A 24,242-nucleotide genomic window follows, 5' to 3' on the forward strand; every position below is an offset into this window, starting at 1 on the left:
TCACTCTCTCACTCTCACTCACTCACTCTCACTCTCTCACTCTCTCACTCTCTCACTCACTCACTCACTCACTCACTCACTCTCTCACTCTCTCTCACTCACTCACTCACTCACTCACTCACTCTCTCACTCTCTCACTCTCTCACTCTCACTCACTCACTCACTCACTCACTCACTCACTCACTCACTCACTCACTCAACCCTGGTCAGCGCCACAGAAACCCATTTGCAGTCATGTGAAGAGGAAGACATGCTGAGTGTACAAAAGAACATAACAACCTTAAAAAATCATTATCCCAGAAGTGTGGGTGCTCACAACACACACACTCTCTATCTCTCTTGCTCTACCTCTCTCTCTCTCTCCCTCTCTCCCTCTCTCTCTCTCTCCATCTTTCTCTCTCTCTCTCTCTGTCTAACAATGGAATAGAAAGGAAAGTGAAAATGATGAGAGCAGGGATGAGAAGGGCCAGAGAAACGGCTGCAGAGGACACAAATACGTTCACCACATAGAGAGAGAGAGAGAGAGAGAGAGAGAGAGAGAGAGAGAGAGAGAGAGAGAGAGAGAGAGAGAGAGAGAGAGAGAGAGAGAGAGAGAGAGAGAGAGAGAGAGAGAGAGAGAGAGAGAGAGAGAGAGAGAGAGAGAGAGAGAGAGAGACAAAAGGGGAGGGAGGCCTACAGGGACAGGTGGCTTTGAATCAGCAGAACACCAAGATAAGGGGGATGACGCAGTTACACACACACACACACACACACACACACACACAGAGAGCACACTCTAACTGAGTGCTGCCACTGCGTCACCATGGTGATAAGATATTGATCAGATATCTCAGAGAAAGGGCAGCCAGACAAGCAAGCCAGGCGTAAAAGTTGTGACAGGTGTGTTTGTGTGTGTGTGTGTGTGTGTGTGTGTGTGATGGACTCACTTTTACTGATCGTGTGTGTATGTGTGTGTGTGTCTACAGCGCTGACTGTAACAGTAGCCAGCGGTTACAGTAGCTGGGTGCACAGTGGGTAAACTTCAGCAGGTGTTCCAGTTGTACTCAGAGTACCAGACTAGAATGACGTCACATCCCTGCCCAACACATTCCAGTTCAAACATCTGAAAACCAACTGATGACATTTCTAAGCAATAGCTGTTGGGGCCATTGTATTTTGTACCATTGTATTTTGAACCACTGGATTTTGAACCACTGGATTTTGTGCATGCAACCACTTTAGCAACATGCCAAAAGATAGGAGTTGGACAGTAGTAAATGCATAACTGATTTAATGAAACGCAAACAAGATAAATGTGCTAAACCGAATACTACTACAGCTTTCACACTGCTGATGAATGGGGACAGCAATCTTGGATTTTGAGATTGGGGTTGATGAGGGTGCCCCAAATTGGCAAGTTGGAATTCTGACTTCAGGGGGGCATATCGCCAACTTCAAACTTGGGATTTACGACCTTGGAGTGCAACTAGAACACGCCATAAGATGTGTGCTCTTGACAGACACTTGCATCCAAGGGTTTAGCCTTCTTGCTCCTACTGCACCTACAGTACTGTACTGTACTGTACCTCCCAGCTGCGACTTTTTGGGTTTGTGTGGGGGGGCTGGACTGCACAGTGGACATTGCACAGTGGACATTGGACACGACAACACTGCACACAAGTGGATGTAGAAGCAGTGATTCAGGGAATGCATTAATGTATACTGTGTTCCCTCTTAGACCACCAAATCAACTTCAAGTTTTGAACCTTGTTAACATGCTCACCTTTCTCTCTCTCTCTCTTTCTTTCTCTCTTCCTTTCTCTCTCTCTCTCTCTCTCTCTCTCTCAGATGACCGATATGTCCATGGCCGGTATTGGTCGTGGGGCCTCGATGCTCAAGCAGGCGACCGTGCCTCCTCACGCGCTGGCCCTCTACCAGCAGCAGATCACCATGGCGCACGAGTCCTCCCAGGAGGCTAACCAGCACGCCGCAGCTGTTGCCGCAGCGACAGCAGCCGCCGCAGCCGCCGGGCAACCAATGAAACAGCCCCACTTCCAGCCGATGGGCGGAGACCGCAGCTGCAGTCCGCGCCTCCGAGGTCGCAGCCCCACCCCGTCTGAGCGGGACAAGGATGGTGTGTGGCTCTTCCTTTATCAGCTGTTTTCAGCTGTCTTCCTGTGTGTGTGTGTGTGTGTGTGGCCACATGTTGCCTGTGCTGTAAGGTCTGTGGTGGTGTTTAATCTTCCCTGTCTTAGTGTGTTGTGTTGTCCAGCTCACCCACCCCCACCCCCCACCCCCTCTTTACCTCTCCTCCCCTGTTCTTCCTCTCCTCCCCATTCTACCTATCCTCCCCTGTTCTTCCTCTCCTCCCCATTCTACCTTTCCTCCCCTGTTCTACCTCTCCTCCCCTGTTCTTCCTCTCCTCCCCATTCTACCTTTCCTCCCCTGTTCTTCCTCTCCTCCCCTATTCTACCTCTCCTCCCGTGTTCTTTCTCTCCTCCTGGTGTCCTACTCGTCCTTGTCACCCGTTTCTCTCCTCTCTCCGTTTACTCTTATCATTCTTGAAATTGCAGGGAAAAGCGTTTGTTGGGCTCTCGGTGCAAGCACTAGCTTTCAAGGCCCTCTGCGGTGTGTGTGTGTGTGTGTGTGTGTGTGTGTGTGTGTGTGTGTGTGTGTGGTGTGTGTGTGTGTGTGTGTATGTGTATGCGCGCGTGTTTCATACCTATATACACAGTTTGGTTATTTGTGTAGGCGTGTTGACCGAATGGGGTGGGTAAAGTGTGATCAGTGTGTACATTGTGTGATCATCAAAAGTTATGTGTGTGTGTGTGTCTGCTCGTACACGTGTGGGCCAAGGGCGAAGAGTGAGTGGTTTTGTTGTATACAAAGCGTGGGTGGATGTGTGTAAAGGCAGCACCCTGTGCAGACAATCCTAGAAAGTCTCAGATACACATGATCAAGCTGCTCGATCGTCGTGTTTCTCCGGCATCAGTGAACAGAACTAGAGGTAGAGGACCAGGGGAATTAAGCCAAAGCGCAAAAAGACAGAGAAAGAGGGAAAGAGAAGGAGAGAAATGAAAAAGGGTTAAGAGTGTGTAGAGCTTAGTAGACTTAAAAGTAGAGCAGTGGAAGAAGCTTAAAAAGAGTTAAGTAAGCACTATTGATATAGCCTTGTAAGAGAGAGAGAGAGAGACCGAGAGAGAGAGAGTGAGTGTGTGTGCGTGTGTTCGAGTGTGTGTGCATATGAGAGGAATCAAGAGATGATATGGCCATCTGAGAAGCTGTGTAAAGAGTGTGTGCGAGAGCATTTTGTGTGTGCATGTGTGTGTGTGCACCATGGCCATGTTATCAGCTGCAGTGTGTCTCTCCCCGCAGAAATGGAGGGGAACGAGAGATGGCTGCAGACTCTACTTCATGGATTACGTAGGTTCACACACACTCATATGCGTTTAGACTCAAACACACACCAATTGTGGGGCTACAAGTGTGTGTGTGCGTGGACTATCTACGTTTGGGCTTTACAGTGTATGAGTTCTTAACTGTTATCCTTGTTTGTTTGTTATGTTTGTTTGTTTGTGTGGATGTTGGTGGGCAGGTTTGCTTGTTGCAGTGGAAAAGCTTGTGTTTGTCAGCACTGTTTACATGCATTCCGGTGCCTCCAGATACAACCCTGTGTGTGTGTGTGTGTTTTTTCCGAAGTGCAGTCACCACAACTGCAACATTGTCACACTGATCCCGCTAAAAAAAATGTATTTTGAAAGCCCAGCAGATGCTCACTGTATATGTGTGTCTGTGTCCGTGTTTGTTTGTGTGTGTGTGTGTGTGTGTGTCTGTGTCTGTGTGTGTGTGTGTGTGTGTGTGTGTGTGTGTGTGTGTGTGTGTAGATAAGTCGCGGGCATTCTCACCCCATGCGGAAGGGAAGCGTGCGCCGGGCCCCGAGGAACTGAGGGGGGCGGCTGCAGCTCTGGGTCGGCCACTGATGTCGCCCTACCAGCTGTCCCCTCGAGACATGGCCAAACTCAGCCACGAGCAGCAGCAGCAGCTCCTGCACTTCAATCCCTGTGAGTCCCCGTCCTCCTCTCCTCCTCTCCTTTCCTCTCCTCTCCTCCCGTTCTCTCCTCTCCTCCTCTCCTCTCCTCTCGTTCTCTCCTCCCCTCCTCTCCTTCTCTCCTTTCCTCCCCTCCCCTCTCCTCCTCTCCTTTCTTTTCCTCTCCTCTCCCCTTCTTGCCTCCCCTCCTTTCCTCTCCTCCTCTTCTCTCCTTACCTTTCTTCTCCTCCCCTCTCTCATCCTCTCCTCCTCTCCTCTTCTTAGCTCCCCTCTCCTTTTCTCCTTCTCCTCTCCTCCCCTCCTCTCTTCTCTTCTCCCCTCTCCTCTTTTCCTTTCCTTTCCTCTTCTCTCCTTACCTTTCTTCTCCCCTCCCCACTCCTCCTCTCCTCATATCCCCTCCTCCTCTTTCTCTCCTCTCCTGTCCTCACCTCACCTTTCTTCTTCTCTCCTCTCCAATAATCACTCTCCTTTCCACTGCTCATTCTGTCTGCTCCATCCATCACAGGCCTCCCCCTCCCTCTCTGACCCCCACTCCTCCTGTCCTTCCACATTCTCCTCATCTTTCTAGTCTGCTCCTTCTGTCCTTTTTCTTCCCATTCCCATTTCAGCGTTTTCTCAGCTCCTCACGTTTCTGCTTCTCCCCACACTTCATACTCACTCAGTCATCTCATTCATCAGCAGCTTCTAAAAGGACTTTTCCATCTGGCCATCTAGATATGGAGGACTCTCTGGCCATCTTGAACCCATCTCTTTCTGTCTGTCTGTCTGTCTGTCTGTCTGTCTGTCTGTCTGTCTGTGTGTGTGTGTGTGTGTGTGTGTGTGTGTGTGTGATGGGCAAGCTTATCCTGTTTTCAGTTTCATTTTGTTGATCTGTCTTCATGCATCCATCAATCTTTTTTTTTTCAATCATAAAAGGTTCGCTTTGCATTCATTCGGCTTTCCAGCTTTTCCAACTACCTGTCAATCAATAAATGAGTCAGTCAGCCTTCGCTCATCCTCCCTCTCTCTTCTCTCCCTTCCTTTCTACCTCTCTCTAGCGTTGCCAGGGCTACAGGACGGTGGGCGTATGGCTGCGGTCCGACCTCTACACATTCCAGAACCCCCTCCTCTCATCTCCTCCAACAAGTCAGGTGGCTCCATCACTCAGGTGAGGACCCACACACACACACCAGCACACTAATATCTTCTTTATGACAAATATTTTCAAGTACATTTTCAAGTAAATACTTTTTCAAGTATTTTATAGTGTCAGTATACTAGTATACTAGTGTGGGTTGGAAGCATTTTATTTTCCCCACATACTTCTCTGGTGAGTATGCCAGTGGGAGAAATGAGGTAGTATACTGGATGTTCCTTTTAGTGCCACTCAGTCCTCAGTTTTTTTTTTTCAAATTGATTAGGATTAAAACGTCCGCTCAGAAATGTGTAAATGTCCCCCTGTGGCAGTGAGGAGATGTAAATACTGTGGATGTGCTGTGTGTTGTTCAGGGGACCCCAGTGCAGCTGCACAGCCCAGCCCATGGCTCTGAGCACGGGAAGATCCCACCCACGTCCCATGGCCTGTCTTGGATGGAGCCCAGGAAACTAGGTGTGTTGAGTCCTGACGGCCTGCTCATTTGGACTTGATTGGTGGACTGGCTGGATTTGGGTGGATTGGTGGCTACCTCCTTGGCTTTGTTTTTTTCATTTGAACTCTTTCTCACACTCTCTGTGTCTCTCTCTTTCTTTCTCTCTCTCTCTCTCTCACTCTCTCTCTCTATCCCCCACTCTCTCTTTCTCTCTCTCCTTGTCTATCAGGTGGGCCTGGCTTCCCTGTGGTGAAGCAGGAGCAGCTGTCTCCCCGTGGTCCCTCCTCTCAAGCTGAGAACCTCTCTCAGAGTGGGGCTCAAGACAGGGGTGAGTGATCACTTCATGTGTCTGTGGTTGGACCATCACCAAAAACGAATGCAAATATAACGTTGCCAATGTAATGTAACCAATGTACAGTATGATGCACTGAAGGAGTTGTTTTAGGGTGCCATATTTAAACTTGCGGTGAGATTCAAAGCATTCAGAGTCCTTCAACCTATTTGCAAGTTATAGGTCATGGTGAAAAGTTTCATTGTTTAATAAGATGTTTTCCAGTTCAGCTGTTTCAAACAATGTCCTTCAGCCATGTTTTGTTTTGCGAGGCTGACATTTAGAAATGCATACTCAGTCAGGAGTCATTATGACTTCATTTAAGCAGATGCTGTGTTGGTCAAAAAACAAAGCAGCATTGGAGGCAGGGTTCACATATATATTAGGGCTGCATGATATATCTAAAATCTATCGTTATCGCGATATCAACGCTTGCGATGGACATACCGCAAAGATTACTTAATTTTCGATACATTTTTGATACATTTTCTGTGCCGTGCGCATTCCATGGCCTACAGTCTATGATGTATTCACATTCTGAATGTCAACATATTTTACCAAACCGATGCTGTCATGCAGCCCTAGAAGCCCGTCCCCTACCAGTTTAGGTGTGTGGTGTTTTAGGTGTTGAGGCAAGAGCTAAGTCGTGATGGCTGAAGATAGTGAGTCAAGCGCGGTAGGCTACACTTAGGTGAAGAGGAATTGGTGACTAAAGCACGTCTGTTATATGGAAATATTTTGGTTTTATAAAGGACGACGTATTACAAACACAGCGCCAAATGCGTCCTTCTCCACCGTGTTAAAATAAACCATTTCTTTCGTTGTTGTTATAGGATCAGAAGATAGCCTATCTATTTTCACTGTAAGGCTTGTATTTCATGATTTGCATTTAGCAAAAGCCCCAGACAGCAGCAGAGAGGTAATCAGGATTATTTGTAAAAGTTGTTTAGCCTAGCCTGGACTGTGCGATCGCAGCCACTTACTTTCACTTTCTGCTGCCCTCGTAGTCGGCATGCCGGTAGCCTAACGTGGGATGCGCAGCGTATGAGGTTAGACTGGGCTACTTAAGATTTTATATGAGTGACCGCCGCGATATAGCTTAAGTAGGCCTAGTTTTTTTGCTAGGCCCAGCGAAGGCTGGCAATGTGGAATATTCCGCTGGTTGGTGCAAAAGTATTCAGATTGGCTGTCTATCCGTCTTTTACGAGGATTTTCTTGGAGCACATCTTCCACACAACTTCGATAGTGTCAGAGCACCAATCCAGTGTATGATTGAAGTGTCCCCTTAATTTTTTGAGCAGTATATTTATATTGTTTATGTAGAAAATTATACATTTATTTCTGTAATTATACATTTACCCCCCCCCCCCAACCCTACAGTCTATGTTAGCAGCAAGTAGAATGGAGAAAAACATTAAATATTTAAATATCGCAAGTTATATCGTTATCGCAGTACTCAATAATGTTATCGCATATCGCATGTTTTCCTAATATCGTGCAGCCCTAATATATATCCTGTATATGCATGTATGTCTGTATAAATATATATCTCTGAGCTGGGGTAGTGCTATGAGCAAATTCAGGCTTCACTGGAAAACATTACATGTACTATAAATATACTTATTGCAGCCATGTCCAATTAAGTGAAATGGACAGTTTAATTGTTAAATTGCGGTCTGTATCCGCAAGCTACAAAAACCAAACAAAACAATCGCATCACATGGCTTTCTGATCACAACAACATTTTGCGATGAGTCAAAAATAGAAAACCCTTATTTTCAGGATGAATGGACTGAACAAGCAGGCATTCATTGACCGTTAGTAGTTAGTACCGACCATTAGTCGACTTTGGCTGTCTGCTCCAAAGTGCTATTTTGAAATCCTGTTTACAGTCACTGTGTCTCACGAGTGCGTTTGAACTTGTATGTGCAATTAAGCCAATGGCAGCAGCAGTAGCCACTCTGGGCGCTGGTTGAGCTCACCTGAGCCCTAGCTGAGGACCACTGCAGTCAGTGTTGTTGTTGTTTAAGTGTTTACTGGTGACTAATGGAGAGTGTGCCGGTCTTCCTCCCCAGGCTCCATGGCTCCCATCCAGGGGGGCAGCATCACCAAGGGCATCCCTGGCACCAGGGTCCATCAGGAGCCGCCGCTCTCCTACCGTGGAGGCTCCATCACCCAGGTAAGAGTCAGGCCTGGGGGAGCACCTGTGTGTGTGTGTGTGTGTGTGTGAGTGAGTGCCTGTGGCAACTTGTGTTGCACCCATGTGCTGTCTGTGCGCAAATGTACCGTAAAGCTTCCAATAAACAGCAAGGCGTTTATTTGTTTTAATTACTTAATTTGGCGACTTCACGTGGCAAACCTGCCTCAAGAGTTTTAAGTAGCTGAACTGGTCATTATAAGAACTAGGCCTACAATATCCACGACAAGACAGGAAGCACACTGGATTAAATTATTGAAACTATTTAATTCACCAAAAAAAGTTCATTCCATTTAATATTTCAGTTGTCTTTCATAGCAGTATTCAGCTCACCTGCATAGAAGCACAGACAGGTTGTACTGCATACAGCTTTGTACTGTATACAACTTGTCTGTGCAGTGAACAAGCCCTTTTTGTTCATTTCCTCCCCTGTCCCTGAAACATCTTTGTTAGATGAACTGAGAGTGAAGTGAACCATTAAGTGTGTGTGCGTGCGCACATGGTCTTTGCTGCTGGCTGGAAAGGTCTTATGTGTCGTGAGGGTGTATGACATAACCATCATCCTGCTTCTGCTGTTTCCATAGCAACAGGTACACACTGTCCTGTTCCTCTATTCGTTTTTCCCCCCTTCTCTGTTTACTCTCGTTTGGTAAGCCCAGTTACCAGTACATACACACACACACACGTTTGCACAGCAAACATGCCTAGATAGGAAAGACAAAGCTGGCACAGATTATATTCATTCTAGTGGCAGCCTTATTCCTAGAGTGTGTGTGTGTGTGTGTGTGTGTGTGTGTCATTAAGCCCTATGAGTTTGTGTGTGTGTGTGTGATACTCCTAGAGAAAGATTTGGAGGATAAGTAGCTGCTGTCAGCTCAGTGCACCTGATCCAGAAAGATGACACACACACCCCTCCCTTGACTGGTCCCCGTCAAAAAGAGAACCTTACCCCAATGGCACGTCAGATGAATGAGGAATCCGTGGGTGTGGTCTCTCTGGCAACCAGCTGCTGTTCGCTAGCGATTGCGTCAAAGTCCAGAATTTGAAGAGGGTGCTCGCCTTGCCTTGAGCTGATCACACCAGGCCTCTCCAACTCACTCCTAGTCGCTCTTCAGAGCACTCCAAGGCTCTCTCTTATTAGGGCGTACTCACACTGGGCACAGTTCACTTGTACCGTGCCGGAGTACGGTTCTCTACCGTTCTTGGTCTACACTAGAGGTCTGCGCGGTATTCCCGCAATATTCTGTCCCGCTCCCGCATTAATGTGTCATTTTTAGTCCCGCTCCCGCCCGCATCTGTAACATGATGTCCCGCTCCCGCCCGCTAAAGCCCGCATGCAGGAGGGATAGCCTATTCAGTTTTTCTTTCTGTCTCACGAAAGGAGCACACACACCTGAGAAAGACTCTAGATGTCAGTTTCTTGGTTCTGAATGTAGGCTAACAACTGAAGTAGGCCTAGTCTGGTGCCCTCTTCCTCTGTCATGCTTTCAATTTCGAGTTTTGACAATGAGCAGCAGGAACAAATTGAACCCACGTAAACGACTACAGGCTATAGGCCTGCTATTCGTCAGTTATGCTTAAACCCCGTTTTTTAATGCTGCCTAACAAAACATCCAGCTGAACTATAGTTATGAACACTACTTTAATCATTTCCATATTTAATTTTACGCACATATTTAATTTGCAGGAGTGCAGTGAATCATCGGTTTGTCCCGCACCCGCGAACACACCTCTCTCTTATCCCGCCCGCTCCCGCAAAGAGCTTTCCAAAGTTGTCCCACGCCGCACTCTTTTGCGTCGGGACCCGCGGGTCTACCGCGGGAGTCCAGACCTCTAGTCTACACTCACACTGCATACTATCAAACTGTACCCAGGCATGGGTGAGCTGCTGTGCTCTAGAATCTTTGCATAGGCGCGATCACAAGCCCAACCGTGCCGTGGCCGAGTCCACCTCCTCAAGTGGACCCAGATACAGTAAGGAGTGATCACAGTGGTCAAACCAACCAGACTTTTGGGGTCAAACGTACTGGCATTGTGTCAGTGTCTCATTTTTCATCTCTGGAGCGAACTTGAGCTCAGGCACAGCTTATTCCGTCAGGGCCTGAGCCGCTCAGGTCAAGGAGAAGATGTAGACAGGAAAGTTAACAAGGACACTTTGAAAGCGTGCATTGGAAGTTGGCATCGTGTGTGTGTGTGTGTGTGTGTGTGTGTGTGTGTGTGTGTGTGTGTGTGTGTGTGTGTGTGTGTGTGTGTGTGTGTGTGTGTGTGTGTGTGTGTGTGTGTGTGTGTGTGTGTGTGTGTGTGTGTGTGTGTGTGTGTGTGCGCTGCTCAGCTCAGGCTCTTCTCAGATATTTGTAATTGTGTTAACATTAGAGATCTTGTTTACTAAGGGTGTAGATGATGAATGAATGTGTTGAAAAATAAAAACAAATTCTGTCTAGAACTATCTGAAATCCTCCCAAAATCTCTCTAACCATACACTTCTGTGTGTGTGTGTGTGTCTCTCAGGGCACTCCAGCTGACGTGCTGTACAAGGGCACCATCACGCGCCTCATCACGGAGGACAGCCCTAACCGGGGGGAGCGCAGTCGCGACGAGCCACCGCCTAAAGGCCACGTGCTCTACGAGGGCGTCAGCGGCCACATCCTCACCTACGACCGTAAGAGCACACCACACACACACACACACACCACATCTGTAATACGAACAGTTCACACAAAGGCCACATCCAGTATGAGGACATCAGAGATTCTTGCCTGATAATGAGTACTCATTCACCCATATACAATATGTGACTCAGTGTAGCACATACACTCAACTCTTTAACACACACACACACACACACACATACGCACACACACTGTCAGTCAGTGAGGTTCTTGTAGACTGCTCTAATCGGAAGGCTAATGTCCACCTACAGGCCCCCAGAACCCTAAAGAGGAGCCGATGGGCCTGAAGCGGCCCTATGACCTCATAGAGGGCGGCATCTCCCGAGGACTGCCCATGCGGGACTCCCTGTCGGCTGCCGAGGGTGAGTCCCACCGTGTGTCCAGCCTTCGCTGTGGCCCTCGAGGGCCCATGCAGTACTGATCAGTGCTGCTCACTGCATTTAGGGCCAGCATGCAGTAGTCACCAGAAAAGTCATGGGTTTGATTTCTGGCTTTCACTATTGTGCCCTTGAGCAAGGCACTTAGTCCCTCTAGCTGCTCCAGGGAGATTGGTCCCTGCAATTAGTATCTGTAAGTCACTTTGGATAAAAATGTCCGCTAAATACATACATTAGTACAACTAATAGTTATGTGATCTGTTTTTTCTCTCTCTTCTTCTTGTCCCTTTTCCTTTGATTGTCTGTCTGACTGACTTTTATTCTCACGCTTTTTCTGTGTGTCTTCTGCAGGTCTGATAGTGAGGGCGATGCCCCAGGAGCGAGACAGCCCTCACCATAACAGAGGCTCTATCTCTCAGGGTGAGGGGAACACACACACACACACACACACACACACACACACTGCGTTATCTCTTGCACACACACTATCACACCACTAACTGACTCGTGCCCATATAAAAACACACTCTCCACACACAACAGTTGTCACACATGCAGCAGTCTCTATTCCATAATAGCCAACATTGTTATTGTTATTATGATTATTATTATGATTATTATTGTTATTTTTATTATTGTTATTGTTATCATTATTGTTATTATTCATTTAAATTGCGCTACCCACCTTATTCACGACTCTCTCTCGCTCTCTCTCTCTCAGGTATTCCGCGTCACATGGAGCAGGATGAGTACCGGCAGGCCAAGCTGAAGCGGGAGAACTCTCCGCCTCCCCGTGGCTCCGGCATGCCCCAGGACGTGCTGAAGGGCCGCGGACACGACGGGCTGGTACCCACGGTCAAGGAGGGCGGCCGCTCCATCCACCTCATCCCACGCGAGGAGCTTCGGAGCGGCTCTGGTGGCAAGGAGGGCTCCATCACACAGGTGAGTGTGAGCAGAGAGCATGCTGGGCCGCGCTTGTTTGGGTGTAGGTGTGTTAGTGAGACGGAGAGAGACAGTTCAAGCTGGATCTTATTTCATACGCTTGTGTGTGCGTGCAGATGTGTGTTGGGTTTTTGTCTGAGCTCTCCCCTGATGCCATGAGATGGATTTCTCTCTCTTTCTCTGTTTGTGTGTCTGCCTTTGTGTCTGTGGTTGTGTGTGTGTGTGTGTGTGTGTGTGTGTGTGTGTGGTTGTGTGTGTGTGTGGATTGTTCTAACCTTTCTCCCTCTCGGACAGGGCACCCCTCTGAAGCAGGAGCCCATGACTCCTGCCAAGCGGCACGACGTGCGCTCCATCATCGGTGGCGGCGGCAGCAACGCCCCGCGGGGCTCCTACCCTGGCATGCCCCCCCACCTGGACCTGCGGGCCGCAGCGGCGGCAGCTGGCGGAGGTGGCGGGGAGCGTGGTCGCTATGAGGAGCCCCCCAAGGGCCGGCCCAGTGCGGTGGTGAGCACCGCCAGCTCAATGGCCCGAGCCTCGCCCATCGATCAGGGCTCCAAGGCCCACCACAGCCCACTGGGCTACCAGCAGTCCTCCCACCGCGGATCCCCGCACGCCCCCAGGGACTCTGGTCAGCGCCAACACGAAGGTAGACACACCCACATCTTTGGCGTTTCACGATGAGGACAACTAACCCTTCAAATAGAACAGGAATAAGCTCTGTTATGAGTGTGTGTCTGTGGGCCTTTTATAAACCGAGTCATATTTTGTGCCAGTAGTACTCTGTCTGGCTAGATTATTACAGGGGCTATGAAGGACCCATGGCAAAGCAGCTGTACTGCGCACACACAAATGCACACACACACACACACACAGAAGAGTTGAAGGCAAACATGGATTTATTTTGCATTTATTTGTTTAGTTGTCGCTTTTATCCAAAGAGACTTACAAATGAGGACCAATATTCAAGCTGCATAGAATGTCACTCCTCATTTTACTTGAATGTGTGTCACATAGGTGCCACTGCCATGTAATTTGTATGCATGTCTGTGCGAGAGTTCATCTTCTGCCTTATAGACATTGCGTATAGCAGGGAATGTACAGTCTATGAGTTCATTGGCTGTTGAGTAACTGTGTTGTTTTTGCCCTTGTGCCCTGGCAGGCTCCAGCAGTAAGCCCCAGTCCCAGGAGCGGAAGGCCACCCCCACCCCGCGCGAGATGAGCTCCTCCACCAAGTCGCCCCTGCAGGGCGTGGCCGAGCACCAGGCTGCCTCTCTGGCATCATACGAGCGCCTGCTGCAGGGCCTGGGCCAGGACGTCTACCGCGGGCAGATCCCCCTGACCTTCGACCCTTCCAGCCTGCCACGTGGCATCCCCCTCGATCCCGGTACGACCTGAGCTGGTGCCTCTTTGTTGGGAGCTCTCTTGCGCACCCATCAGATATGATCTCGGGGTTTTCTCCAGTCTTCTTTTCTATTGCTCTTTCTCTCCCTTTCGCTTCCATTTCCTCTACTCTTCCTGCTTATTGGTCTAATAAGTGCTATAACAAGGTTTTTGTCGTCAACCAGTTTCAATCAACTAAATTCTCTCATAAGCATTCAATAGCCGGCTTCAGACCATCGTGCCAGGTCAGGCTAGGGTAATTTAAGGGGTCACCTGGTGATAGTAGCCCAGACTACAAGCTTCATGAACCTGACACGTTTGTGTTCAGACTGTCAGGCCATTAGCATCTCCGCATTACACCTCGACACGCCCTCGCTTGTGAAAACGTCACCAATACCACCCATTTTCAAACAGGATAAGCAGAAAATCGTGTATCTCTTTCCTATACTGGGGTGCGATTCCCAAAACCATAGTTGCTAACTTAGCAACTTTGATGGTTGCAATGCAATTTCCCATTGCCAACCAACTAAGTAGATGCTCCTGCTGAGAACCAAACCAGACTTAATATACACATCTTTGGCTACTGGAAAATGTAAGGTTCATTTATCAAATGTTATTTTGAAGTATTAAAAAACATCTTTATTTTAGAATTTCTGAACGAAAGGGGCTGAAACTGAAATTGGAGCTTTTACAATAGTTCTTTAAGTAGCCTAGGCTATTCCACACTATCGATAGCATAAAACACACTGGCAAGAATAATTAAGTGGGACGCTTTTCTATGTTAATTAACTCATAGGTTCACTTTTAATTTTAGCCGACTGTGCTACTTGGCGACCTCTGGATAGAGTTAGCCTACTGACAGGCAAACATCTTTAATACGGACGTAACCGCTATCTCTAAACTCGGTGTACTAGCAAATACTGCTGTGCTTTCATAGCTATTCCATTCTATCAGGTTTCTCGACTTCACACACAACAACGGGTTGACCCCGCCTTCACCTTGACCCCACCCCTAGCCCCGCTCTAGCACCAAGTGGCCCAACGTTTAGGGTGGGCCAGAAATCAGGGGCCAGTAGCACCAATATAGCCCCTAAGTGGCACCAGCTAGCACCCGCACCTGAAGGTGTGAAAGCAATTAGCCCCGGCACGGCCTGGCTTAGCTCGCTTTGGCTCGACGGTCTGAAGCCGGCTAGTTCACTGGACCATATTCTAACACTCTTTTTCTTTTGTGTCCGTGCACAGCTGCTGCTGCCTACTACCTGCCCCGTCACCTGACCCCGGGACCAGGCTACCCGCACCCCTACCCGCCCTTCCTGATCCGGGGCTACCCAGAGACGGCGGCCCTGGAGAACCGGCACACGCTCTTCACCGACTACATCACCTCGCAGCAGATGCACCAGTGGCCAGCCGCCGCCGCCACTATGGCCGCCCAGAGGCCAGACCTGCTGCGCACGCTCTCCCCCCGGGACCAGCCCCTCCAAATGCCCTACTCTCCTGCACCACGAGGTGAGACACACACACACACACACACACATACCACACCAAGTCAGGCATCATCACACTAGAGGCTGCTCAGATAAACTCATTTAACTAGCTCTAACAAGATGACTGAATGTTTATGTATTGTAGACACAAATTTGGTTCAGTTCAATTTCCGAAGTTCTTTGATTTGTCCTGAACGTTCTTTCTGTCAGCCTATGTTTGATTCAATTCTGTCTTCCCACATTGCTGCGTGTATCAGTCTGCCACTAACTCTAGAATCCCCTGCCCTGCAGGAACTGCCCCCCCCAGCTATCTCTCTCTCCCCTCTTCTCTCTGCTGCTGCTTTGTAGTGTCATGTGTTGGGGCCAGTTTTATCACTGTCCGCACCAGTCCAATCTTAGCCAGTCGTCTCTCCGTAGACCAATGATCGAAAAACAACGCAGGGGCTTTAGCCAGCCTCCTCCAATCAGGAAAGAGCTGAGCTTAGTGCACTGTGACCCGTGTTGTGCCGGTCATGAGAGTAGTGTAACTGATGAGGGCTGTGTGAGTCAACATGCAAGTGCTGAGAATTCCCTTTCCCCTTTTGTCGCGGAACAGAATCTTCAGTTAGAATGTTCAAAGTTTCCCTGCTGAAGGGATAAGCATTGGGGGCTCTTCTCATTCGACCCTGTGGCTGTAGAACTGCCACAAGCACTAGCATATGTATTCCCTCCAGTTAGTGCTATGGCCTCGATCAGAAACCCATCGTTGGTGGACATGTCCACTTGAATTGTGTTCAATTGGTGCTCTTTTCGCTCGTCTAATGAAAACCTGGAGCTTGGCTCACTCGCCTCCAGCTAAAGGCTAAACGGGCTAGACTTACCTGTGTATGGCAGTACGTCACCGGAAATGAGACCTGTTCCACGGTGACATGGAAGTTATGTACAGCTGTACTGCAGCAACAACATGTCTGCTATGGATAACAATGTAGAGATGAAAGTCCCGCAGTAGTGTATCAGTACATGACAACTAGCCCACTGCTATTTTGATAAACATGTCGATCAGTAAAAATCAGTCGTCGTGATGCCCCTATCGTGAGCACACCGATGCAGCGTGTGCAGAGGCTGGTGACAAACAGAGCTCTCCCTGTGCCCCTCTCCCTCCCCAGGTGTGATGGATCTTTCTCAGGTGCCCCACTTACCTGTCCTGGTCCCTCCCTCCGCAGGGGCGTCTGCCTCCCCCATGGACCGGATCACCTACATCCCCCAAACACCCGGCAATTTTCCCAGCAGGCCCTACACCACTTCACCCATCTCACCTGGTGAGCACACACACACACACACACACACACACACACGCACACACACACACACACACACACACACACTTAGTGCAGCTCCCATGCCACTTTGCCCACTGTGAACTAATGAACTAAGCTGGCAGGCATCATAACCAAACATGAACACATGCATACATGTGGTAAGAATTAATACACTGCAATTGGTCCTAATACCACAAATGTGTTGTGCCTAAGCTACACAACCAAATGCCACAAGTGTATTTTGTGCATGAGCCCCAGATTAAAGGAGAAATCCGGTGATTTTTCTTATAAATCTCCATTTCTCGACGTCACAGAGTACCGTCTGTGCGGAATGAAAAAAAAAAACAGAAAACAATCTGTTTTACTTAGTTCAACTCCAGCAGCCAGACAGCTACAGCTGTTAGCTGTTGGAAAAATAAGCAACTATGTCAATTCAAGCCCTAAATTGCTACCCAAGAGTGGCATAGCTGTCCATCTTAACTTACATTAAATGTACCTAGTCATTTATGCCCATTTCTCATGACTTTCTTTTGTCTTTTCTTCTACAGTGGGCCAGTCACACATGGGCAAGATGCCAGGAACACCGTCCTCGTCCGAGCGCGAGCGCGAGAGGGACCGAGAGCGGGAACGGGAACGCGAGCGGGAACGCGACCGGGAGAGAGAGAGGGACCGCGAGAGAGACCGAGAGCGTGAGAGAGACCGCGAGAGGGAGAGGGAGAGGGAGCGTGAACGAGAGCGCGACCGGGACAGGGAGAGGGATCGGGACCGGGAGAAGTCCATGGGCCACGGAAATGTGGAACACGCACCTATATGGAGGCCAGGTGAGGACATTGGCAGCCAATCAGACACATGCACCTGTCCTTAAGGCTCATACATCTGTTCTTGGATGTGAATTCCAGTGACTACAGTTTTAAAAAAACACATATCCTCTATGTATGGATATGTGTATACTGTATACCGTGTGTGTATGTATGTGTCTATTCATGTTCAAAGACGTTGTGTGTTGTGCGTCTCACGTCCTGTCTGTTTGGCTTTTTCCCTCCAGGCCATGAGCAGAGTCCCATCAGCAGCAGCAGCAGCAGCAGCAGACCTCCGTCCCACCCCTACAGCCACCAGCACTCCCCCGTGTCTCCCCGCACACAGGACGGAGGGCAGCAGCGGCCCAGCGTCCTGCACAAGAGCCTGCCTGGGTCCGAGCACTCCAGCCCCTCTGTAGTAAGGTAGGCAAGACCAGCACCACCTCCATGCCTGCTCATACATAGTCATCGCAAACTAGAACTTAGAACTCTTAGGACTTTTGTAGGTTATGATGTTGTTGTTGTTGTTGTTGGTTGTTGTCAAACATTTACATTTATTCATTTGGCAGACGCGTTTATCCAAAGTGACTTACAGCAATAGAATAACATTTAAGCATTTTAACATTTCAGCATTTTAATATTTAAGCTATAAAGCATTAGCATTAGAATAAGAAGCAATTTAACATGTAAGCTATAGAGGTACGTGAACCTCATGATTTAGCAGGCCATTACAGCCAGTAAGGAGTAGTAAAGACAGCGCCAGTCTCTCATGCATTGTCTGTGTTTGTTCTGCCTGCAGGTCTATGCCACAGGGCTCCTCTCGTTACTCTGGCTACGGCAGCCACCTCCAGCGCTCAGGGCTCCCTGGCGAGGGCTACCCAGCTGGCATGGACCCCAGCGGGGGCAAAGACCTGAGCCGCGACGGGGTTAGCAAAAGCCACCGAGGCGGTGGCGTCCTGCCCAGAAATCCCCAGGACTCTTCGTCCTCTTCCTCGGGCAAATCTGACCCCAAGCTGGCCAGTCCAGGCCCAGGGGGAGGCTATCCCTCGCCCTACGCCCCAGCCGCTATCATGGGCCACCCGCAGAGCCGCGGGCACCTCCTCCTGGAGGGCGGAGGATCGGCCGGGGGCCGCGGTGGTGACGGCGCCAACGCACCAAGTAGGGAAAAGACTCAAAGCAAAGCGATGTCCGTGCAGGAGGAAGAGCTCCGGGCACTCGGTAAGACCACCATGACAGCGGCCAACTTCATAAACGCGATTATCATGCGTCAAATTTCTTGTGACACGGGGATGCCAGAGGCGGGGCCGCTCGCGGCCAACGGCACCTGTGAGGGTAAGATGCTCTGGAGCAACCGGGGCTCTTTTCAACCCCTCCCAACCCCACCCCACCCCACCCCACCCCCACCTCCCCACCTCCCCTCCCTTCTTACCCCCCCTCCAACCCCTCTCCCTCTCTCCTGGTCTGTCCCTCCTTCCCTCCCTCCTCAGCCTCCCTCCCCTGCTCCACCTTCGTCTGTGGCCTGTTGCACGCTGTGGTGGTTGGCATTCATCAGAATCAATTCCAGTTCATGAACACATCCGCTATTTATTATTATTATTATTATTTGTGTTTTTGTTATTTAAGATTACTTTATCCATCTCTAATCTGCTGCTATGCTGTTTCGCTTTTTTCTGACTTGAGGTTTGAATGCACACAGTTCTATTTAGTAGTTGTTACATTTACATACAGTACATTTTGCTAATGTATTGTTAATGGTTCACAAATTGCTGTAGAACGGATTTGACACACCGAAGGAGTTACATTTACACGCAGCAGTATCTGGACCACCAGATCTAAATTGATCAGAAAATGAGCGCTGAAACTGTATTATAGGACAGGGAGGTTTCCAGTGACTCTTGTAAAGAGTCTTAACAATTTGCTCTTTTTTTTTTTTTTTTTCCTCAAACATCCAACCCAACATGTGGAAAGCAATGGGCCCAGCGAATTGTATAACCTTAAAAAGAACACCTGTGTCCAGCGAGCCCCTGAGCACTGAGCGGCTCGCAGGCAGGAAGCCTCCTCGGATCGGCCCCGTGTCACTCGCCCAACGCTAGAGTTGTGGGTGCTAGCGTCGCTGCGCTAGACTACGCTACGCGCTACTGGTTGTGCTTGAGCTTCAGCTTCAGCTTTGACGCGCTGAATGCATTCCCCTGCTGCGCCTCAGGTCACCGGCATTCCACCAATCAGATCGTTATCTCCCTCGATGGTGGTGGGGTTAGAGCCCCGCAAGTCCAAGTTCAGAAGCTCGAAGGTTAGCGTCTTGGTTTTTAGCTAATGAGTGTAGGCCCCTGCTGCCCACGTAGAGTTGTCGCCGTGGCGCCTGCTCTGCTGTGGTCCCCACAAAATCGCCTTCTCCCTCCTCTCCATCCAAGTCCTCTCATGTGTCCTGCATGCCCCCATAAAACAGCGATAATCAGGGCTGATTTCACACACACACACACACACACACACACACACACACACACATACTGTACACACACTTACACATACTCATGCGAGCATGCTCAATCTCGCTCAATCACACTCAATCCTTCGGCCCATTGTCTGCTGTGTAGCTTTGATGATGGGGTGGTTCCATGTGCAGGGGAAGGAGAATGAATGCTCGCTGCTTTACGCAGTGTTTTTTTGTGTGTTTTTCTGTCGACTTGATTGTTTGTTTGTTTGTTTGTTTGTTTGTGTGTTTCCAGCTTTCGTTTGTTGTAGCTTTTTACGTTGCTCAAGGTGTTTGGTGCAGCTGAATAGGGACAGTGACATAGTACATGGAGATAGAGGGAGATTAGACTGATAACAGTGTTAACACTGAGAGACAGAAGTGTTGTAGCTGATGACCTGGCTGATACACCCAAGGGCAGATTTTATCATAATTTTGGAAGACACATTCTTGTAAAACCTTGCCACATTACTAACAGGGCCACTTCCTCATTTGAATGTGCTGTACGCAATTTAAAGAAGCACACAGTTGTGCAACAAAATAAGATGATTTACCCTGTAAACCTGCAATTCTTTTATTTTTTTTTTTTTTTTTTATAATTCTATTTTATAATGAGCCTCTAGATTTGTATTTTCTCCAACGTTTGCACACTCTGAGCGTGTGAAAGTGTTAAACACGGGCACACATGCCTTCTAGTATATAAGTATAAGTACTCTTTTGATCCCGTGAGGGAAATTTGGTCTCTGCATTTATCCCAATCCGTGAATTAGTGAAACACACACAGCACACAGTGTACACACAGTGAGGTGAAGCACACACTAAGCCCGGCGCAGTGAGCTGCCTGCACTAACAGCGGCGCTCGGGGAGCAGTGAGGGGTTAGGTGCCTTGCTCAAGAGCACTTCAGCCGTGCCTACTGGTCGGGGTTCGAACCGGCAACCCTTCCGTTACAGGTCCGAAGTGCTAACCAGTAGGCCACGGCTGCCCACAAAGTTCTCTGTGATGGTAAGTGACATAGCTAGAGATTCATGCTTGGTGCTGCTCCGTTCAGGGTTTGGATACAGGGTAGAGGTGATAGACGTGTGTACACAACAGTTTGAAACAGGAAGTTGGGAATTTCAGAGATTAGGGGTAACACACAGATTACCCCTAAAACACACAAACAATAGATCACAATGCAATGCATTCTGGGTCATTTTTGTGTTTTAGGGGCAGCTGTTGTGTGCTAGCCATGTTGTGTCATAGGTTCCTGTAATGCAGCTGTGTTTGTGTTTCTGGGTCTGTCTCTGGGTCTGTCTCTGCTCTGCTGCTGAAGGCGATATCTGCTCATTCTCACTAAGTGTATTGGAGAGCCTCTGCTGGTGATTTAATGTTTCCTTTTGGTCATTCCCCCTTGTGTGTGTGTGTGTGTGTGTGTGTGTGTGTGTGTGTGTGTGCGTGTGGCCCCTGGCCCTCTGCAGCAGCCCAACAGAAGGCGGCAGCCGCTGCTATGGAGCAGCACGGCCTCTACCGGCCTCCCTCTGATGAGCGTCTCTCCCCTGGCCAGCAGCCCCAGTCCCCCCACGTCAAAGGCAGCCAGCGGGTGGTCACCCTGGCCCAGCACATCAGCGTAAGTCTGCCAGTCGCATCTGACGGCATGCATCTCACTGACCTCTCCATCATGTCTGTTTGTTGGACAACTAGTGTTTCCACTCGCATATATGTTCCTATTCAAAATCAAAATCTGGCCCCAGCCGTGGCGCGACTGACTGGGGCACCTGCACCTTAGACAGGTCAATCTGATGTAATATCTGATGTAAGGTGTTCTGTTCATAAACCTGTTCTGTTCTTTCTCTCTGTATACAGATGCATATGTATGCATATGTTTCCCGTCATTTTTACTGGAGTGAGTGGAAGAGAATGCCTGTTAACATAACTTAACTAACTCGCCCCGTTGTCGGCTCCCCTGTAGGAGGTCATTACTAAGGATTACACTCGACAGCAGAATCAGATGGGCAGCCAGCCGTCCCTGTTTGGGTACCACAGCTCCCCAGGCCTGGACCTCACCCGGCCCCCTAGCGCCCCCCAGAGCCAGGGCAGCATGCAAGATGGCCAAGGGGAGAGGCTGAGAGACCGGTAAGAGCCCCAGCACACAGAACAGGAAGAGATACAGCCCCTCCGTCTGAAAAACATGAACTTTAATAAAAAAAAAAAATGCAATTTAAATATACTAAATACAATTCTGTATTTATTTGTGTCTGTGTGTGTGTCTGCCTCTCTGTGTGTGTAGATCTCCTCCTCAGAGCAAGCAGTCTCCAGTGAGCCTGTCAGCCGATGGCATAGAGCCAGTGTCACCACCAGGGGGCGTCTCTGAGGCCGAGTCCCAGGGGACCTCCTACCCAGATGACCAGGGGGAGCAAGTGTAAGGCCCACACCTATGCAGTCTCACACGGACAGCCTCACGCTCACACACCATACCTGGATAATCATATATACATACAACTTCAGACACACTCACATGTTTTACTCTCACATATTTTACTCTCACATATTATATTGTCACTCACCGACAAGCAAGCATTTGCAATCACTTCACGGTTAACAAGCGGAAGAAACCGCCACATTCAGGAGTTAGACTTGTCTATACACTCACATCACCTCAAACTGGCAGGCTGATGAGTATAAATTGATCACACAGATGCTTGTTTCCAGACGTTCATGTTCTTTCTCCCGCTATCTGTGTCTGTTCAGGATGGGCTCTCGTTCTCCAGCCAGTGGTTCTCAGCCCCCAGCCTTTTTCAGCAAGCTGACGGAGAGCAACTCCACCATTGTCAAGGTGAAGAAGCAGGAGATGATCAAGAAGATCGGCAACGAGAGCGACTTCAGTGAGTTGACACCTTCACACAAACAGCTAGTGTGTTTTCTCTTTCTCTCTCTCTCTCTCTCTCATACTCACTCTCACACTCACACACACAAAAACAAACACCTTTTTAAAGAGGCGAAATGATCAAGCCTTCACCAACCCGACACTAGGACTTACATTATAGGGCCTGATTTTATAGTGGCTACAGTAAGCTTTATATGTGATGAGGTGGCTAATCCTAGTACCTCTGGTTAACTTCTGTTTGCTTGTCTTGCCCTCGTTCAGATCCTGCTCAGCCCGGCACAGAGATCTTCAACATGCCGGCCTCCACCACCACTGCTGGTAAGTTTCACACACACTTAAAGGTGCTATAAGCAATGCAGGGTAACGTCACTTCTGTTGACGTTCAAACAAAACAGAGAGCTAGCTCGCTACTCCCTCCCGCTTGAATTGAAACTCTCCCAAACATGCATCTCATCGGTGATTTGCTGGAACAGTTCGTTATGTTTTAATGGGCAAGGTTTGCCCAAGTTGTTTTGTGGGTATTTTTGGAGCCTAGGCTGTCCATGGAGACAGTGGGTTTTTTTTACAGTGTATCGGGGGACAGGCAGCTAGTGGATGGTAAGGTGATGTTAGCTGTATGGGACAAAAAATGTTTTAGCTTAGAAACCATGTTACATTGCTTATAGCACCTTTTAAGAAGGCCAACTAAGCACACACACACTTAGACCCAAACACCTGTGATCAGAGCATATTGTCAGCTAGAGCAGCACACCTTCAGAAGCACCTTCATAATTGAACTCTTCTTTTCTCTAATGGTTTCCCACTCCCATTATCTCTTTTTCTGCTTTCTTTTCACCCCATTTTCCCTTCTCCTCCATTCATTTTCTTTCTTTCTTTCTTTCTTTCTTTCTTTCTTTCTTTCTTTCTTTCCCTTTTCTTCTCTCAGGTCCTGTGAATGTGCGCAGTCACCCTGCTCCAGAGACAGGAGGGAACACCATTGGTCTGGAAGCCATCATCCGCAAGGCCCTGATGGGCAAATATGACGAGCAGGGGGAAGATCGGCAGCCCACCTCCATGGGCTCTGCCCCCACGACCACGTCCGGCGCTGAGGGTCACCAGGAGGACTCCTACTCAGGTGAGCACCACACGCAGGGACCAGTTCCTCTGTGGGACAGAAATATCAGGCCATGGTTTGCCTAGTCCTCCTGTCTGTAAATAAATTTAGACTACCCTATAAGTCACCTGACCTGATCTAATGACTACTGTGGCATTGCTATTGCAATGTCCATTCCACTGTTGCACAGCAAGAGGAGTATCTTACATTTTTATCTCAATTTATATTTAGTTATTTATTTACACAAATGTATTTATATACTGCATAGTGTACAGCAGTTTATGTGTTTTAATTATATACCAAGTCAGTTGCTCTCGTCTGGGATTGTGCTGGTGGCATTGTTGCTCACCTAACGCTCTCTCTCTCCTCTCTCTCTCTCTCCTCTCTCTCTCTCTCTCTCTCTCTCTCTCTCTCTCTCTCTCTCTCTCTCTCTCATATATATGTGTGCAGGAGCCGGCAAGCTCAAGTCCAGCGGTGGCAGCCGCTCTAACGGGCGCAAGGCCAAGTCTCCGGGGCCAGGTCTGTCCGGCGGAGAGAGGCCATCCTCCGTGTCCTCCGTCCACTCAGAGGGAGACTGCAACCGCCGAACGCCCCTCACCAACCGCGTGTGGGAGGACCGGCCGTCCTCTACAGGTACACGCGCACACACACACACACACACAGTTCACACATACACACAGTTCACACATAAATACATAATCACACAAACACACACACACATCACATACATGTATACATAATAGCAC

The 24,242-nt window shown here is 48.9% G+C and overlaps 1 protein-coding gene across 1 annotated transcript in view; it reads left to right on the forward strand.

The window, feature by feature from the left end:
• Positions 1-24,242, forward strand: part of ncor2 (nuclear receptor corepressor 2) — a gene marked incomplete in the record, with an annotated part of 110,346 nt that overhangs the window by 81,977 nt on the left and 4,127 nt on the right. Inside the window, 25 exon segments of the mRNA XM_076270286.1 lie at positions 1,828-2,113; positions 3,355-3,402; positions 3,864-4,040; positions 5,065-5,174; positions 5,516-5,615; positions 5,825-5,923; positions 8,002-8,105; positions 10,632-10,782; positions 11,044-11,154; positions 11,521-11,589; positions 11,891-12,111; positions 12,406-12,757; positions 13,271-13,495; positions 14,733-14,996; positions 16,120-16,272; positions 16,821-17,093; positions 17,318-17,492; positions 17,869-18,401; positions 20,998-21,146; positions 21,489-21,652; positions 21,807-21,938; positions 22,268-22,401; positions 22,665-22,721; positions 23,329-23,517; positions 23,947-24,129. Of these exon segments, the coding sequence (XP_076126401.1) occupies positions 1,828-2,113; positions 3,355-3,402; positions 3,864-4,040; positions 5,065-5,174; positions 5,516-5,615; positions 5,825-5,923; positions 8,002-8,105; positions 10,632-10,782; positions 11,044-11,154; positions 11,521-11,589; positions 11,891-12,111; positions 12,406-12,757; positions 13,271-13,495; positions 14,733-14,996; positions 16,120-16,272; positions 16,821-17,093; positions 17,318-17,492; positions 17,869-18,401; positions 20,998-21,146; positions 21,489-21,652; positions 21,807-21,938; positions 22,268-22,401; positions 22,665-22,721; positions 23,329-23,517; positions 23,947-24,129 (4,459 nt within the window).

This window comes from Alosa pseudoharengus, unplaced genomic scaffold, assembly GCF_046254945.1.
Source record: "Alosa pseudoharengus isolate Yale_2024_CS ecotype anadromous, Long Island Sound unplaced genomic scaffold, YU_APseudo_1.1 YU_APseudo_1.1_scf_6, whole genome shotgun sequence".
Lineage (NCBI taxonomy): Eukaryota > Metazoa > Chordata > Actinopteri > Clupeiformes > Clupeidae > Alosa > Alosa pseudoharengus.